The 17,500-nt window shown below is 35.5% G+C and overlaps 2 protein-coding genes across 5 annotated transcripts in view; one reads left to right on the top strand and one right to left on the bottom strand.

The window, feature by feature from the left end:
• Positions 1-10,458, top strand: part of LOC144977826 (uncharacterized) — a 25,863-nt gene extending 15,405 nt beyond the window's left edge. For 3 of the 4 annotated variants that reach the window (XM_078923221.1, XM_078923222.1, XM_078923223.1), the window contains exons 12-16: positions 290-419; positions 2,074-2,183; positions 2,667-2,843; positions 6,611-6,971; positions 10,180-10,458. In XM_078923221.1, the coding sequence (XP_078779347.1) occupies positions 290-419; positions 2,074-2,183; positions 2,667-2,843; positions 6,611-6,971; positions 10,180-10,310 (909 nt within the window). In that variant the 3' untranslated portion in view covers positions 10,311-10,458. Of the gene's footprint in view, positions 1-289; positions 420-2,073; positions 2,184-2,666; positions 2,844-6,610; positions 7,001-10,179 lie in introns of all 4 variants that reach the window. The other variant, XM_078923224.1, reaches the window with a different exon arrangement.
• A 6,001-nt stretch (positions 10,459-16,459) lies between these two features.
• The window catches only part of LOC144978970 (uncharacterized), a 58,805-nt gene continuing 57,764 nt past the window's right edge, over positions 16,460-17,500 (bottom strand). Inside the window, exon 10 of the mRNA XM_078925589.1 lies at positions 16,460-17,500. This exon is cut by the window's right edge and continues 94 nt beyond it. Within this exon, the coding sequence (XP_078781715.1) occupies positions 17,483-17,500 (18 nt within the window). The 3' untranslated portion in view covers positions 16,460-17,482.

The raw sequence follows: 17,500 nt of genomic DNA, 5'->3' as shown, positions 1-17,500 counted from the left end.
CAAAAGTACTTTCCGCCAAATCAGACAGACTCAGCAGCCCATTCACTGCTGGGTGGACAGGAGGGTCAGCAAAAATCTCGACTGCACCCGGGATCGATCTTGGTCCCTTTACGTGTGTAGCGAGTACTCTACTAACTGAGCTATCGGGACCCCGAACGTCATACATACCTTTTCAGTTTGTTGTGGGGTTTTTTTTACTTGCTCACTTGTGCCCGCTCCCAATTTTATTATTTTCAACCTCCCTTTATAGAATGTAATCAAATTTGTCCTTGTTTCCATTGCGCCACAGGGAGCTTCTCAAAATCCTCTTGTCCGGAACATCATGGAGTACACACCAGTGGCCCCTTTCCACGAAGTATTCGATGTGTCTCTTTGTTACAGCGCAAGTCAAAAGATTCACTTCGTTATGCTGGTCACAGGTAAAAGGATACACTTTTCTCTAATAAAAAAAAAAAATAAAAAAAAATAAAAAAAAGTCTTCGGGTCGTTGGGCCCAGAGAGTTTATAGGTGTCTTATATAATGTTGCATGTGAGGTTCTAATTGTCTGCGAACTAGGCGGGTCTAAAAAAAAATAAAATAAATAAATGAAATTCCCTTTATTCATCCCCATGGAAAAATTTGTCTTTAGGGTCTATTCCAAGGGAAGACTGGAATAACCCAGGCGTCAGCAGCTGCCGAGTAGCACCACAAAGTGAGGTAGGACGAAGTGACTTGCTCAAGGCCACACAGCGCAGCGGTGGGTGATCGAACTCGGTGCCGTTCGGGTACGAAGCAAAGACCGTACCGCTGAGCCACGCTGACCCTAACCGAACGCCATTAAAGGCTTGAGTTAACATGGTCGCAATAGGCAATATTTTAAGTTAGTTTGAGAGTATTCCCATTGCAACAATGATCTTATTACAACTTGGGTAAACAGACCTGTAAATAATCACACGTCGCTTTCTACCCTTCGAATAGCATGTTGTCACCAACAATGCCTGATGTGGCATACCCGCCCAGCCGCCAATCACTGCTCTTCGCAAAGTCCCAGGTTTGAGAGTGTTTCCCAAGATGAGGGTCATTTAAATCGATCGATATATGAAGGACGAGTATTCTGGCCAATTATTTAAACAGGGGTTTTCCAGAGTACGATAGTGCTGGGTGGACAGAAGGATTAGTTAACTGGCTGCATTAAAATTTGCTTCCTTTGCTTGTGGTTTGAGTGCACTATTACAAAACTAAGAAAATAATAATAATAATAGATCTGTATTGTCCATAAATATGGCAATTTGTCATTAAATCACACTTGTTATAACGTTATATGATAACTTTAACATTGAACAGATATTTCACTCCTACTTATTTTCTCTCTCTCTCTCTCTCTCTCTCTCTCTCTCTCTCTCTCTCTCTCTCTCTCTCTCTCTCTCTCTCTCTCTCCCTCTCTCTCTCTCCCTCTCTTTCACGCGTGCGATATACACAACATAAACAAATAGATACATACTCATCCATATAACGCATTTCCACGGGTTTACATTATTTCATGGATTCTTTCAGCGGGATGCCTAAAAACACATTTTCATTCACACATCACCTGTTACTGTTGTGCACCAAGATTGCACGGCAAATATACATTTTTATTATGGCTATTTTGCCGAACTTTGAAAAAAACAAACAAACACGTAGACCTATTAAAAATTTTGCGAGTTTTCTGGCCAAAATGTTAAAAGCGGTCTTCTTCAGATTATGGTCGCGTAAAACTCTTCGATTAATTTAAACGTCCTTCACTTTTGTTGGGGGTGGGGGGGGGGGGGGGGGTGGTTCTTGTTGTTTTATGCTATTTTTTTAAAAATTGTTTGATTTTTGTTGTTATTATGTTTGTTTAGTTTATTTGCTTTCTGTCAATTTTTGCTCTGTGGGCAAGAAAGCGAATCCCAAAATTATTTACATAACAACATAGGTTATATTTATTGAGACATACACTTATAAGTTTTCTTAGAAATGATCAATATTCCTTTGTCTTGGTATGCCCTGGGCAAAAAATTGTTTCAAGACATTTAACATATAATTTTTTTTCTTCTCTCCCTATTTTCCAGTTACTGACCCAAAACATTTCGCCCAGGTTACAAGAAGAAGTCTAAAACAGTTGCTTGTATCAATTCTTGACCAATTCATTGTGGAAAACAACAGATATGCGCCCTTGGAAGTAAGAGTAGAATAATTAAACAGATGTATGTATATATGGCATCTTTGCAGATTCACTGTATTTCACATTATCTTTTATTATTATTATTATTATTATTACTACTACTACTACTACTACTACTACTACTACTACTACTACTACTACTACTACTACTACTACTACTACTACTACTACTACTACTACTATTACTACTACTACTACTACTACTACTACTACTACTACTACTACTACTACTATTATTATTATTATTATAATTATTATTATTATTATCATTATCATTATTATTATTATTATTATTATTATTATTATTATTATTATTATTATTATTATTATTATTATTATTATTATTATCACTAATATCATTATTATTTTTTTCCTAAGAGGTAAAATTTTGCGATACTTCCTCGAATCTCACATTATGTGCTTTTCGCCTCGGTAGCCTCCTATCCGTCCTTTCTCTTTTTCATTTCATAATAACCTCAGCTGGACTACGACGGGAATCAAACACTATACGTCTACACCAGCCTGCTGGAACGGGTACCTCTGGACAATCCTAATATTCAACACATCCCTCAACACACCATGGAGGCGGCCTTCACCTTCCTGGAAGGATCGATCAGAGCACACGACAGCTATTCTGTTAGAAGTATTGATAATCAGGTGATTTAACTGTTTGCTTTTGTTAGTTTGTTTCCGTTATTTTTTTTATTTTTTTTTTTGGGGGGGGGGGGGGGGGTATCTTCTTTAACCCTCTCCTTACCAACCATAGGAAAAATCCTCACATTCGTTACGATACAACCAACCTTTTTCTTATTCAAATTTCTTTTGTACATCATAAAATTTAAAGAAAATGAAGTGTGTTGTAGAGCATGTTTTGCTAAAGAAATTAGACCTCTATGTATCACAAGAATTTTACTGCTATTATGTCTGGAATCTATTTTGTGTTAGTTGGGTGTGAAGTTTTAGGAAAAATCATGAAAATGGGTGTTAAGGAGAGAGTTAAATTAGGGGGAGTTCTATAACCATATAGAACATTTCTTTAACGCACATTTTTATTGTAAAACATTTCTTTGATTTAATCAAGCTTAATGTACTTCTGAATGCTTCATTTATTCCTTGTGCAAGCTACTTGAAACCAAATTATTATATTCATTCATCATCATCATCATCATCATCAAGTGCCAGGCCTGTTGCAGACATCGGCGATCATGTCCCTCCAACATTATCTGTCCTCAGATCCTCTCAATAGCTCGATTCCTGTTCCTCCTCCACCAATCCATCTGTTCAGATTGTCAATGGAATCTATCCTCTGTCTCCCTCTTCTTTTCTTCCCAGCAACTTTACCCGCAAGTTTTTCAGATGGTGTTTACCAAAGTTGGTCGTACTCCAATTTCTTTTAATACCTCCTCGTTTTTTATTTTATCTTTCCATGAGATTCTAAGAATGCGTCTATAAAACCAAATTTCGGCTGCAGTTATTCTACGTTCACATTCTTTGTTAATCTTCCAACATTCGCTGCCATAAAGAAGCACAGACCACACGTATGATTTCATTTCCCGGAGTTTTGTTGCCATCTCAATGTTGTGGTTGTTCATGATTTGTTTGAATTGATTTTATGTGTTCTTTGCTAAAGCAATTCTTCTTTTAATTTCATGGGTGGATCTACCATCAGATGTAATAATGTATCCCAAATATGTAAAACTTTCAACTCTCCTGATCTCTTCGTTTTGATATGATAATTTGCAGGGTGGTTTAACATTATTTCTGCTCAAAACCATACATTCTGGGTTTTTTTCACATTGAGTTCTAACCCCATGTCTTCGCTATGTTTGACCACATTATCGAGTAGTTGTTGTAACTCTTTTTCTGATTCTGCGATTAGAGCGGTGTCATCCGCATATCTTAGATTGTTGATGATGTGTCCCCCTATATTCACTCCTGTCTTCAGTTGTATTTTACGTAGAATGAACTCGCTGTAGATGTTAAAAAGGTCGGGAGATAGGACACATCCTTGCCTCACACCTCGCTGTATGTGTGTGTGTACTCGCTGACCTCACTATCAATTTGCGCAGCTTTTTGCTCCCAGTAAATATTTCTAACGAGTTGAATGTCTTTGCCATCTATTTCCAGCTTCTGCAGAATGTCAATAACTCTTTCATGTTTTACACGGTCAAAGGCCTTTTTGTAATCAATAAAACATATATACACATCTTTTTGCATTTCAAGATAGCAATCTATTAATGTTGTTAATGTGAAAATAGCATTTCTTGTCCCACTATTTGGTACAAATCCAAATTGGAGATTACTGATTTCTGGTCTGATCTTATTCCTCATTTTCTCCATCAAGATAAGAAGCAATATTTTTGTAATATGACTCATTGAACTGATTGTTCTATGAAGTCCACATTCGTTGGCTCCCGGTTTCTTTGGTAACATTATGAATATTGATATGCTCATTTCACTGGGTATCATGCTCATTTCACTGGGTATCTCCACAGAATCGTGAATTGAATTTACCATTTCAGTTAATTTATCAATTCCCCAACCTCCAAGTGCTTCAATCAATTCTACATGAATATTGTCAGGTCCAGGTGCTTTCCCCCTCTTCATCTTTCTGAGTGCATTCTCCACTTCAGCTTTTAAGATAGGTGGTCCTTTTATGGAGTTATGGATTTGCGGTTTGTTCCCTCTTTCATCATGGAACAGTTCCTCGATGTATTCCGACCAACGTTGTAATAATATGCTGTTTTTATCCATCAGCACTGTACCATCTTTAGCCTTAATGCAGCCTTTTTGTGTACATTTACTCTTCCTGTTCACTTCCTTGATCGAGTTGTGGAAGGGTTTTGGGTCTTTTGAATAGTCAGCTCATTTTATTTGTTCACATTGCTCATTCAGCCAGGCTTCCTTTGCCTCATTACATCTTTTATTTATTTCTATATTCATTACATACAGTCAAAGTCGAATTTTAGATTTCTTTTTGCCATGAAGGCAATTATCATACATTCAAACATGAGTCGAATGAGCTGATGAGATTTAATCGCCGTAGAGATGTCTGATCATTTGAAAACGTTTGGAATTGAGGGGAGTAACACAATATGACGAAGTCTTCATCCCGAATTCAATAATAAATAAATAAAAAATAGAATTTCCTTTATTCATCCCCAAGGGCAAATTTATTGTCTTTAGCGTCTATTCCAAGGGAAGACTGGAATAACCCAGGGGTCAACCGCAGTACAGCGCCGCAAAGTGAGCTAGGGCGAGGTGACTTGCTCAAAGCCACACGATGAGGCGGGTAGTCGATCTCGGTACCTTTTGAATAAGAAGAAAAGACCGTACCGCTGAGCCAAGCTGTCCCTATTTACCCGACGATCAACGGCTAGTCCTAGGAATGAGTGAATTAATGATTGAGTGTTCCTTTTCAACGATCCTATCAATGATTACTCTCAAAACGATTTGCCTTTGTTCTAAGACGAGTAAAAAAAATTGAGCTTTTATATAGCGCAATATCCACTAAAAGTGCTCAAAGCGCTTTACAAGGGGTCCCTGGCCAACAGCAACATGCAACATGTAAAACGGGATATGATGCCTGTTAGGCGATATTACAATTTTTTCGGATAGAGACAATGCTGTTAACGGCCAGGTACTCATTTTACACCTGAGTACGGCGAGAGAATGTGAGTAAAGAGCCTTTTTCAAGGACTCAACTATGCGCCGAGCGAGGCTCGAACCCAGGACCTTCCGATCCGAAAGCGAGTGTCATACCACAAGACCACATAGCCGCACGTTCTAAGACGAGTACAGCTTGGCCACAAAAGTCCTTCCGATTCTAAAAATATCTACTTGAAAGTCAATTTTGTTAATAAGAGGGAAAACCCGAAACGTCTACATCGATTAAAATTGTAAATTTCGACCCAGTGGTATTATGTCGGGAAGAACTAAATGCTGATCATTGAATCTATAGCCTAAAATATGAAACTTTGGGTTAATTCATCTTGGTCATTGTAGAGAACAAATATTATTTCTGGCATTGCACAAAACTCCAAGTATGCATTTATCATTATTTAATTGCCGATTTCAGTTTTTGGGGTCCGAATCATCCCTAGATAATACCGTTTTATAGACGGTGAGTCACAGCTGAATTAACTCTCTCATTACCAGCTATTTTTAGAATTTCCCCCGAAAATTCGCACCCAACACAAAAATTGACTTTTCTTACTCAAACAAAAACAAGAGAAATCAGAAAGAGAAAATTGTTGGCTGCATCGTAACGAATGTGACGATTTTCATATGGTTGGTAAGTAGATAGTTAAAGCTAAAATTAAACTTGTCATTTTTCTTTTTACACTTTTGGTCTTCAAGCAGCATTTTTTTTTTCTCATTTTTATGGGAACCTCTTACAATCCATTATTTCTCTCTTTCCGCAGCCTGTCACGTTGATACCCCAAGAAATTTACCGAATCAATTTCAATAAGGACTTTACTACAAAACCACCAACTTCTCCAACTACCACCCCTATCCTTATCGCTCCATCCAAAAAACACTCCACAACAACCGCGTTGACATCATCAACGCCTTCATCAACAATATCAACGTCAACAACGACAACAACAACCACGACGACAACAACGTCTCCAACAAAACCAACACGAAAACCAACGACTTTCCACAACAACAATAACGTCTGTCCGCCTTGTGGGAAAACAACGTGTAACTGTGAGCAAAAATGTACAGCCGTCAAAACACAGTCGTCGCATGGAGATGATGACGCCGGAACGTTTTCAACACGTAAATTTGTGGCCTGCTAAATCGATACGGTATTATATCAGGGTGGACAAAACATTGAAATTTTAAGTCTAAACTAAAAAAAAAAAAGATGAAAATTGAATTAATTTGATTTGTTATTTGCGTTTACTGATAAAAACTGAAGAATCCAAAATTACCAAACCGTATCTATTTCGGCTTCTTTGCCAGTCAGGACGGACGACGTGCAACTCGTAAAAGGCTCCATACACGCACGGTTTTGATCGTGGTTCGAACGCCGATCAGGCAAACCGGGGTGAAAACGCAATGTGTGTGGCCGATAAGCAAAGGGACGGTCGATCGCTCGCAAAGCCCGCCTTGCTTAATATTTTTCGAGGCGATCAGCGATCGGGGGCGCGGCAGTATAAAAAAATTGGACAATTTATTTTCGGATTTTCGCTGTTTTGACGTCAGATTCGTGATCAGCGTCGAATTTACAATAGGTTTGATACCAAGAACTATGTTTTTACTCCAAAAATTGATGAAATTAGAAATAAATCTTAATTAATATTGAGGCTATGTGGCCGACAGAACAGTGCCCCTCCCTGTTTTGTTATGGATCAAGTGGTATGACTCTCGCTTTCGGATCGGAAGGTTCAGGTTTCGAGACCCGCTCTGAGTGGCGCAGAGTTGAGTCCCTGGAAAAGGCTCTTTACTCACATTCTCTCACCGTACTCAGGTGTAAAATGAGTACATGGCAGTTCGTTGTCTTTGTTGGGGAAAAATGTCACATCGCCTGACAGGCGTCATGTCTCGTCTTTCAAGTTTAATATTGCTGTTGCCTTGGGACCCCTTGTAAAGCGCTTTGAGCACGTAGATATTGCGCCAAATAAATGCTGTTTTATAATTTTTTTTAAAAATAATATTTTTATAAATGCTGCGCCAGGAAGAGGTAGATGGCAAAAGTTTCGTTCTTGATCATCGTAAAATTTATAAAGGAATTCATACAGAATAAATAGTTTTCATAATTTTCAATGTAATGATATAATAGTAATATGCCAGTTCTTTTTTTTTTTTCCTCACCCGTTGACGCGACATGACGGTCGACCTTGACACAGACATTTGGGATTGGCAGATGCCAAAAAGCCTTGACTACGTGATGACAGGGGTGGGCATTGTAACCTTGAATTATAATCTACAAACAACGCCCCCCCCCCCAAAAAAGGAGCTGTGTGCGTGTGTGTGGTGGTGGTTGGGGGGGGGGAGGGAGGAGGGTTGCGAATGCGAGTAGTCCCGAGGAGTACCCGTTTAACCTGCCACGGGATTATTATTATTATTATATTATTATTATTATTATTATTATTATTATTATTATTATTATTATTATTATTATTATTATTATTATTATATTATTATTATTATTATTATTATTATTATTATTATTATTATTATTATTATTATTATTATTATTATTATTATTATTATTATTATTATTATTATGACGATAAATTACAAATCTTTATTGTCCATAAAATCATAAAATGGGTGTCTAAAAACAATAACAATGAGATGAGTGACGTCAGTTTGGTTCCTTCTATAACTATCCAAGAACTTAACTCACTCCATTCGCTCTCTCCCCCTTCAATACATATGAATCTATTCTCTCATCACTTTTTTGTGCGGCTATGCATGTGGTCTTGTGAAATGACACTCGCCTTTGGATCGGACGGTACTGGATTCGAGTCCCGCTCTGAGTGGCGCATAATTGAATCCTTGGAAAAGGCTCTTTACTCGCATTCTCTCACCTTGTTCACTGTTAAAATGAGTACCTCGCTGTTTACAGCGTCGTCTCTGTCGGGAAACAATTGCAATATCGCTTAACAGTCATGTCTCGTCTAACATGTTTTTTATGTTGGCCAAGGACCCTTATAAAGTGATTTGAGCACCTTTATTGAATATAGTGGTATATATAGCGCAAGTAAATTTTTTCTCTCTTTCTCTCTCTCTCTCTCTCTTTCTCTTCCCCCCCCCCCCCTCTCTCTCTCTCTCTCTCTCTCTCTCTCTCTCTCTCTCTCTCGACATGTTAGATTATTATAGTTATTGCTACATATGATGCGAATATCTTGATAGGTTATTGATGCTATGAGTTTAGGTAAAATTCTCACAACATCCACCAGTCGGAAATAACGTACCGTCACGCAAAACTACGAGTAACCTTGAACGTTAAAAGTCTGATTGATATAATTTAGTGAGAACTAATTACCAAAATGACTGCCTTAATATAATAACAAAGAGTGGAATGATGTCAATTTCGTTCCTTCAACAGTCTAATTGATATAATTTAGTGAAAAGTAATCACTATTGTGCGCAAGACGAAAGATAGAATAACAGACAGTAACTGGGATCGGTTCTGTCGGCCACATAGCCTCACTATCAATTAAAATTTAATTCTAATTTCACCAATTTTTGGAGTAAACAGACACAGTTCTTAGTATCAAACCTATTGTAAATTTGACGCTGATCACGAATCCGACGTAAAAACGGCGAAAATCCGAAAAAAACTGTCCACTGTTTTTATAATGCCACGCCCCCGATCGCCGATAACCTCAAAAAATATCTCCCCGTGTGTGGGCAAAAATCATCTGAGATTAACGCAGGATCGGGTCACAGCGACCCAGCAGTGCTTGTTCGGCGATCCGTCCCACGATGAGATCTGTGCGTCTATGGGGGGCTTAAGACAAGAAACATTTTCATCTTACCTGAACAAAAGTTGTCAATTTGAGTGATTTAACGCTACAACTTGTTATTTTGACAATTTTTATTGGCGGAAGCAGTCTTCGTAGATGATGTAATAGGGTTATTACTATTACAACTAAAGTCATTAAATTAAAGACGTAAAAAACAAAAACTCTCTATTTGGTCGGTCTGTGAAAGCTCAATTTAAAAAAAAAAATATTTTCGTTTTCTTTTCACTCAACTTATTGATTTTAGAGTCTTTTTCATGTCAATCTTGGTTTCTTTTAGTAGACGAAAGTCAACCAACCAATAACATATTAATTCAAAAAACGTCCACTAAACGTTTGTTTACATTAAAAAAAAATTGTTTTGTTTTGTGGTTTCTTTTTGGTGTTTGTTTCGTTTTTGTTTTTTTTTTCTTTTTCTTCTTTTTAAAAAAAAATATTTTCTAAAGTTCTCGTTTTGTTTATCAATCTTAATTCAGAAACTAATCGTTGTTTTGCCTTTCTCTCCACAGGCTCTTTGGTCGGAAGCATGATCGGATTCCTGATTCTAGGGCTGGTTGTCGGATTTGTTCTTACAAGGATTTACCACGTCAAGAAATTGATGGTTCCGGAGTCTTTCTACCAAAAAACAGACGACTTTTAAGTCTACCTAGTTTGTGTTTCAAGTTTTAAATAAAAGTTTATTTATAGTTTTAGACAATATTATTTGCAATAAGAACATTTGAATGAATAAAAAAAAGTAATTAAATAAATGCATAAATAAATGAATAAATACCGCAATTTGGACCTTTTAATTTCTGGTTATCAACTTTCATTAATCAGGGCTGGTATTATATATTATGTGACTGATAGCCTCGATTCGGTTTTATGTCGGAGCGACGTTTACATATATGCAGGTCTGACATCCGAACGCAATTGTGGGCCTATTTTAACATTGTTGGAATGGACAATAATTTCATGTCATTTTTTTTTTTAGATTTCCATTACGACAATGAGCCCATAATGAATTGGGTTATCAGACCTGAAAATAAGTGCATGTCGTGTCGGAGTGATTTAAAATCTGAAAATTAAATTAAAGCCAAAAATACAAAACATAGGTAAATATATATATACACACACACACACACACACACACACACACACACACAGAGAGAGAGAGAGAGAGAGAGAGAGAGAGAGAGAGAGATGGATAGATAGATAGATTGATGTACTGACAGACATATAGATAGATAGACATAGAGATAGATAGATAGATAGATAGATAGATAGATAGTTAGATATATAGATAGAGGGATAGATAGATACACGGCTGTATAGATAGTTCGAAGATGACATCACTCAGGTCTTTGTTATTGTTTTTTGCCATCCGCGTTTATGAGTAATGCGCATTGAACTGTAATAACCCGACTATAAACGTTCATGGATACACAGAGTTTTGTGTGTTGGTCCGTTATACTTCCGGATGGCAATGTTATGAGCTTCTTCTTAGCCAAGCGCATACTATCTATACCCAGCATCATTAATTCACGATGGTCAATTCGCTTCATATTATTGTATTTATTTCTCCAGATCATATGGAATTAAAAATTCCATTTCATGCAGTTCAGGATGTCTGTATGGTGTCCTTCATTATATCTGTAATCTTACATAAATCCTGAACTACCTCAAGCCAGGTACAAATTCGCACCTAAATAAAGTGACGTAATGTATGTAAATGCCTTTTCCAAAGGCAAAACACCAGGAACAGGGTTCTACGATCATGGTCACTCATCCTGTCACAGGCCACACTCATCATCGCTTGACTTTGTAACGAGACGGTCACCATATAAAACCGATGAGCGTGTCAAAGTACATAATGGGATAAACTCCGTATCGAATGCTCGCGCATCTCTAAGAGACTTTGTACTATTGATTATTTAAAATTTATCAAACATGGCATTGGTACGGTATCCTAAAAGAGGATTGAGCATTTATACAGTGCAATGTCCACTAAACATGCTAAAAGTGATTTACAAGGGGTTCAAGCCAACAGCAACAATTAACATGTAGGACGAGACATGAAGGCTGTTGGGCAATATTACAAATTTCCCGCCAGAAACTACGCTGTTAACCGCCATGTTCTCATTGTAAACCTGCATACGTTGAGAGAATGTGGGTAAAGAGAAGTTTCCAAGGACTCAACTATGCGCCACTCAGAACGGGACTCGAGCCCAAGGTCCTTCCAATCCAAGACCGAGTGTTTTATCAAAAGACCATATTGTCGCATACTTTGATTTGGGGAAAATTTAAGAGCATATTATTCAAAAAGAAATAATCAAGACTTTATCATTTCTCTATAATAAACCAATTTTGGTAGACACCATGATGTCCGAGGAAAGGATGTAGGATGCAAAACGTTTACATTTACATATTTGGCTCTTTACTGAACACACACACACACACACACACACACACATATATATATATATATATATATATATATATATATATATATATATATATATATATATATTATTATTATTATTATTATTATTATTTAAAATATTTACCACAATGTTTGAGACAGTCTACATTAATGTAGACTGTCTCAAACATTGTGGTAAATATTTTAAATAATAATAATTCGCTCCATTACTACATGTCGAGCACTTTTCGTACCATATTTGTATCAAACACGATTCAATATATATATATATATATATATATATATATATATATATATATATATATATATATATATATGTATATATGTATATATATGCATGTGTATTTTCTTATGTCAAAGACAATTTGAAATCAATAAAATATATACAAATCACTTCCTTTTCGTTCATCACAATAAACATTTTATTTGTAAATTATATATAATAAAATATATTATAAAGTGTAAATAAAACTGTATTTATAAATAGAATATATCAGATCTCACAACAATCAATCACCATTATAGTTTTCTTTATTTTTATCTTTATTTATGGTCAATACCATTGCCTTTTTATAATAGTAATTTTTAAAAAAATATTAACATCCTAATCACCATAATAATAATAATAATAATAATAATAATAATAATAATAATAATAATAATAATAATAATAATAATAATAATAATAAATAATAAAATCAATAATAATAATAATAATAATAATAATAATAATAATAATAATAATAATAATAATAATAATAATAATAATAATAAAATCAATAATAATAATAATAATAATAATAATAATAATAATAATAATAATAATAATAATAATAATAAATAATAATAATAATAATAATAATAATAATAATAATAATAATAATAATAATAATAATAATAATAATAATAATAATAATAATAAAAATATAAAACAATATCATTATTATTATTATTATTATTAATAATAATAATAATAATAATAATAATAATAATAATAATAATAATAATAATAATAATACAATAAAATTCCTACTCGTCTTGACATATTATTTCCATCGTGACTAATTATAATCACCAATTCACTCTCACAAATATATAATAACACTTCAAAATCCTTAAAATTATATACAGACTGGCATAACTTTCATTTTCAATAATGTAATGATGACTTAGAGATGCTTACGATGTTCTGAAAATGGAGCAAAATTTTCGTAATTCTACGAATTTTTCGTAATAGTAGGCAGGTCTCATCTATATAGACATATACGTAAAATATACGATTCTTGCACTCTTGTGTTTTTTTAATGCCTGACCTGACGTGTTCTAAGCCGCTACATGAGATAGCACAGTTCGAATTCCAAAACGCATGAGTGTAAGAAATCTTTTATTCTACCTCTCAATCGATTCCGATTTGGTCATATTTGAATTGAATATAAGACAAGTTCAAATATGTTTAGACCGGGTCTAAATGATAATTGCTTACTTAATAAAATAATTTTTAGAGAAGTTCAACGCTTGATTATCTGACGTCACACATCATTATTGGCGATCTTTCAACGACAAATTCGTGCTTCCTTACAAAGGATCATACTATTTCCTGCCAATCAATGTTTTGTTTATTCATCTTAACTACGCCACTACCACATTATCTCATTCATCTGTGGTGTTTCATCCATCCTGTTTTGTTGATAAAGGGGAATTCTGAAACGTTGATTTGATCTGTTTTTGTAATTAAATTGAAGCTTACATTCAATTTCACATTATTATTTATCACATCATTATTGTACACTTGATATCATTACGCGTTATTATTATTCTCACTTTCATGTATGTTGTCATCAATTTGTATGAATTAGATCTAGTGGCGAAAGCCTAAGATTGAACAAACTTTGTTATTATTTTTGGGTAGGGATAGAATAATGTGGGCTATCAGTTAAACGCACGGGGACAGATAACATTGATCCGTTCAAATTATCTAATAAAAAATATCCGTGCATTTAAAGATTCATCTGTATTTTGTCACCCAATGCCGAGATATAATGATAACATTATGAGCTAAGTATTCGTGCGGAGGACAATCTTGCTTTCTTGCTTACCGCTCGTACCCCAGATGTTTATTTTTTTTTAAATAGGTAGTGTTCTGCAAAAGGGAAAAATTGTAGTTATAAATGACTAGATATAAATTAACAATTTGCCCTCAGTAAGATCAAAAAGCAGTCCATCAGAGCCAATAAGCCTGTGTATGAAATGGACAATATAGAAAATCGTAGAAACAGGCATGTGTGATTGTGGTGAAGGAGAAGACGTCCACGATATAATCCAGCTGCCCATAAAATGCAACAGCAAGAGAGGATTTTTGGCCTGGTCCAACACCTCTGCAGACCTAACTGCATGGACCCCTAACAGAGCTGAGGCAGACAACGGCGATCCTTCAACAACTAGGCCTTCAAACATGGAGACAACATGGAGGGGGGAGAGGGGAAGAAGAAGGAGGAGGAGGAGGAGGAGGAGGAGGAGGAGGAGGAGGAGGAGGAGGAGGAGGAGGAGGAGAAGAAGAAGAAGAAGAAGAAGAAGAAGAAGAAGAAGAAGAAGTAGAAGAAGAAGAGGGGGAGGAGGAGGAAGAAGAAAGAAAATAGCAATTGCTTGCTACCCATTGGATATGACTCTAGTCTATCGCAAAGTATTTTTCCGCCAGATCAAACAGACCCAGCTACCCAATCACTGCTGAGTGGACAGGGGGTTATAAAAAATCTCGACGGAAGCCGGGATCAATCTTGGTCCCCTTGCGTGTGAAGCAAGTGTTTTACCAATTGAGCTATCAGGATCCCAAAAATCAAATGGTGCATCAAAGAAATATGACGTGTGTAGAATTCGACATATTAAACACACATACACAAAAACACACATACACAAATCACTTCACTCGCAACATTCACTTTATGTTCACACTTTTTCCAATTCACTTCAGCATAGCACTTCCATATATTATAGTCACATTATGAGATTCATAAATAATATTAAAATATTAGTGTTAAGTGTCCCGAGAAGTAGCAATATTAAACATTTGATACTTTTCGCCACACGCGTTGCCGCGCGCATTACAGTAATTGTCACAAGTATATTATGTGGGATTTCCATGTAGTGGGGCAGCGTGGCTCTGCGGTAAGGTCTTTGCTGTTTCGTCCCCAAAGGTACCGAGTTCGAATAATTGCTGCGCTGTGTGGCCTTGAGCAAGTCACCTAGCTCAGGTTGCGATGCTGCACTGCAGTTAACGCCTGGGTTATTCCAATCTTCCCTTGGAATAGACCTTAAAGACAAAATTCACCAACGGCATGATTAAAGGGAATTTTATCTTATTATGTCAATAGAAATCAATATTTCTAATAATTCAACACTTGTTACCTAACCTCGTATATGATACTACACGGTACCACATAAGGCCCCTATTTGCAGTCTACATTCCTGTTTATTGCTGAGCTTATATATATATATATATATATATATATATATATATATATATATATATATATATATAAATATATGGAGACTAGAAATCGAAGGATTTGAGTCAAAGAACAACCAAAAGAAAAAACGATTAGAAAGTCTAGTGGAGACAATGTTATTCTGCTGGCATTGTAACTGACTGAAATAATGTGATTCATCAGAACACACTGTCTGTTTTGTTTGTGTCTTGGTTCAATTTGTTTGAGTTTCAATGAAACTTTCACTGGCCTAATTGACAGTTAACCATGGAAATCACTGTAGTCTGATCAGTCGACAGTCAATATCACGTGATTTGATTCATCGTGGCAAAAGTAAGTTCAAATATGAAACCAGATATGTTGCTAATTTCCTCTTTGGAAATCTTTTGCGTTGAAAGTATGAAGGCTGGTATCTCACCTGCCATCGTGTACTAGAGAGCTCGATGTTACCATCACAAAATAGCTGAATAGACAACGTCCTTACAACGTCAAGAGCCTAGCTAGTCAGAGACTAGAAAACGTTTATTAAAAAATCCGCTCTTTTAAATCAGTTGCACCGCGTAGGCTTACGATTAGCAAGCCATTTACTAGACTAGTAAAGAACTAAATCTAGTCCGCCTACATAAAATTGGGCCCTGGGATCATCCGCATGACTAATTTATTGCAAACTGTAATTTTCTGCGGAATTCATTCTCTTGTGACATTTCAGTCTAACCAGAAATAATATAAATATTTTACTATTCTATCATTACAATATAAATTATATGATACATACCTACAACTGAAGATATATATATATATATATATATATATATATATATATATATATATATATATATATATATATATGTAAATGCATTTCAATTCAAAATATTAAGAAAATTACTGAAAAGAATATTTTCTTCTGAATTTATAAGCTGTATTATGTACAAAGGCAATTGACAATGGTACACGATTTCTACATATAATATACATGATTTATCACAAATTATACCAAGTTAGAAAAGTACGTAGTACCCAGCGGTTGACTAGTGTCTTGTTTAAATCATTGTTACTGGCTGTTTCACACAACAGAAACAGGAATGAATTTCCTCTTCATTGCCCAAATTTTAACATACTATAATAAGATTATCTTATTTAGATTCCCATTCATTATTATTTGAATATACGGCAATTTTTTGGATCCAGTCACGGTTGTGTACATGGTTAGTCTTATAACTTGAGCTTTTATATAGCGCAATATCCGCTAAAAGTGATGAAAGCGCCTTTACAAGGGCTCACTGGCCAACAGCAACACGTAATATATTGAATGTGACCTGACGATGTTAGGCGATATTACAATTTTTTTCGGACAAAGACAACGCTGTTAACGGCTAGGTACTCATTTTACACCAGAGTACGGTGAGAGAATGTAAGTAAAAAGCCTTTCCAAGGACTCAACTATGCGACGAGCGAAGTCAGGACCTTCCGATTCGAAATTGAGTGCGCTACCACAACACCACATAGCCGCACAAATTAGTCTTATTATTCCATAAAAAAATAAATACTAATAATTATTAGTATTTATCTCTTCTACAATACTAAACCTAACCGTGTACACAAAAGTGATGAAATTTAACATTTGCCATTTATTCGAATAATAGTGCAAATTCTTTCTCTCTAAAGTGCTCAACAAAGACTTTAGTTGTCATAAAGGCAAATAAGCGTATGAATACAGTCTATAATTATAGTTTGAGTGCTCTTGGCTATATATAGTCTAGTATATACGCCTTTTAAATACAATAACACGGTTTTCTTCTAACACTCAAGTGACTAGGAGATGTGTATTTCCAGTTGTCTTGATACGTTTAAGTAGTCAAAAATGAGGAGGAAAAAAAGGGCGGAAAAGAGAACAGCTTGGGATTGTTTTCATGAGTTGTTGCTCTT

This window comes from Berghia stephanieae, chromosome 8, assembly GCF_034508935.2.
Source record: "Berghia stephanieae isolate SIO BIC M18660-M18661 chromosome 8, UCSD_Bste_1.3, whole genome shotgun sequence".
NCBI classification, from domain to species: domain Eukaryota; kingdom Metazoa; phylum Mollusca; class Gastropoda; order Nudibranchia; family Aeolidiidae; genus Berghia; species Berghia stephanieae.
This window is presented reverse-complemented; position numbering and strand designations above follow the sequence as displayed.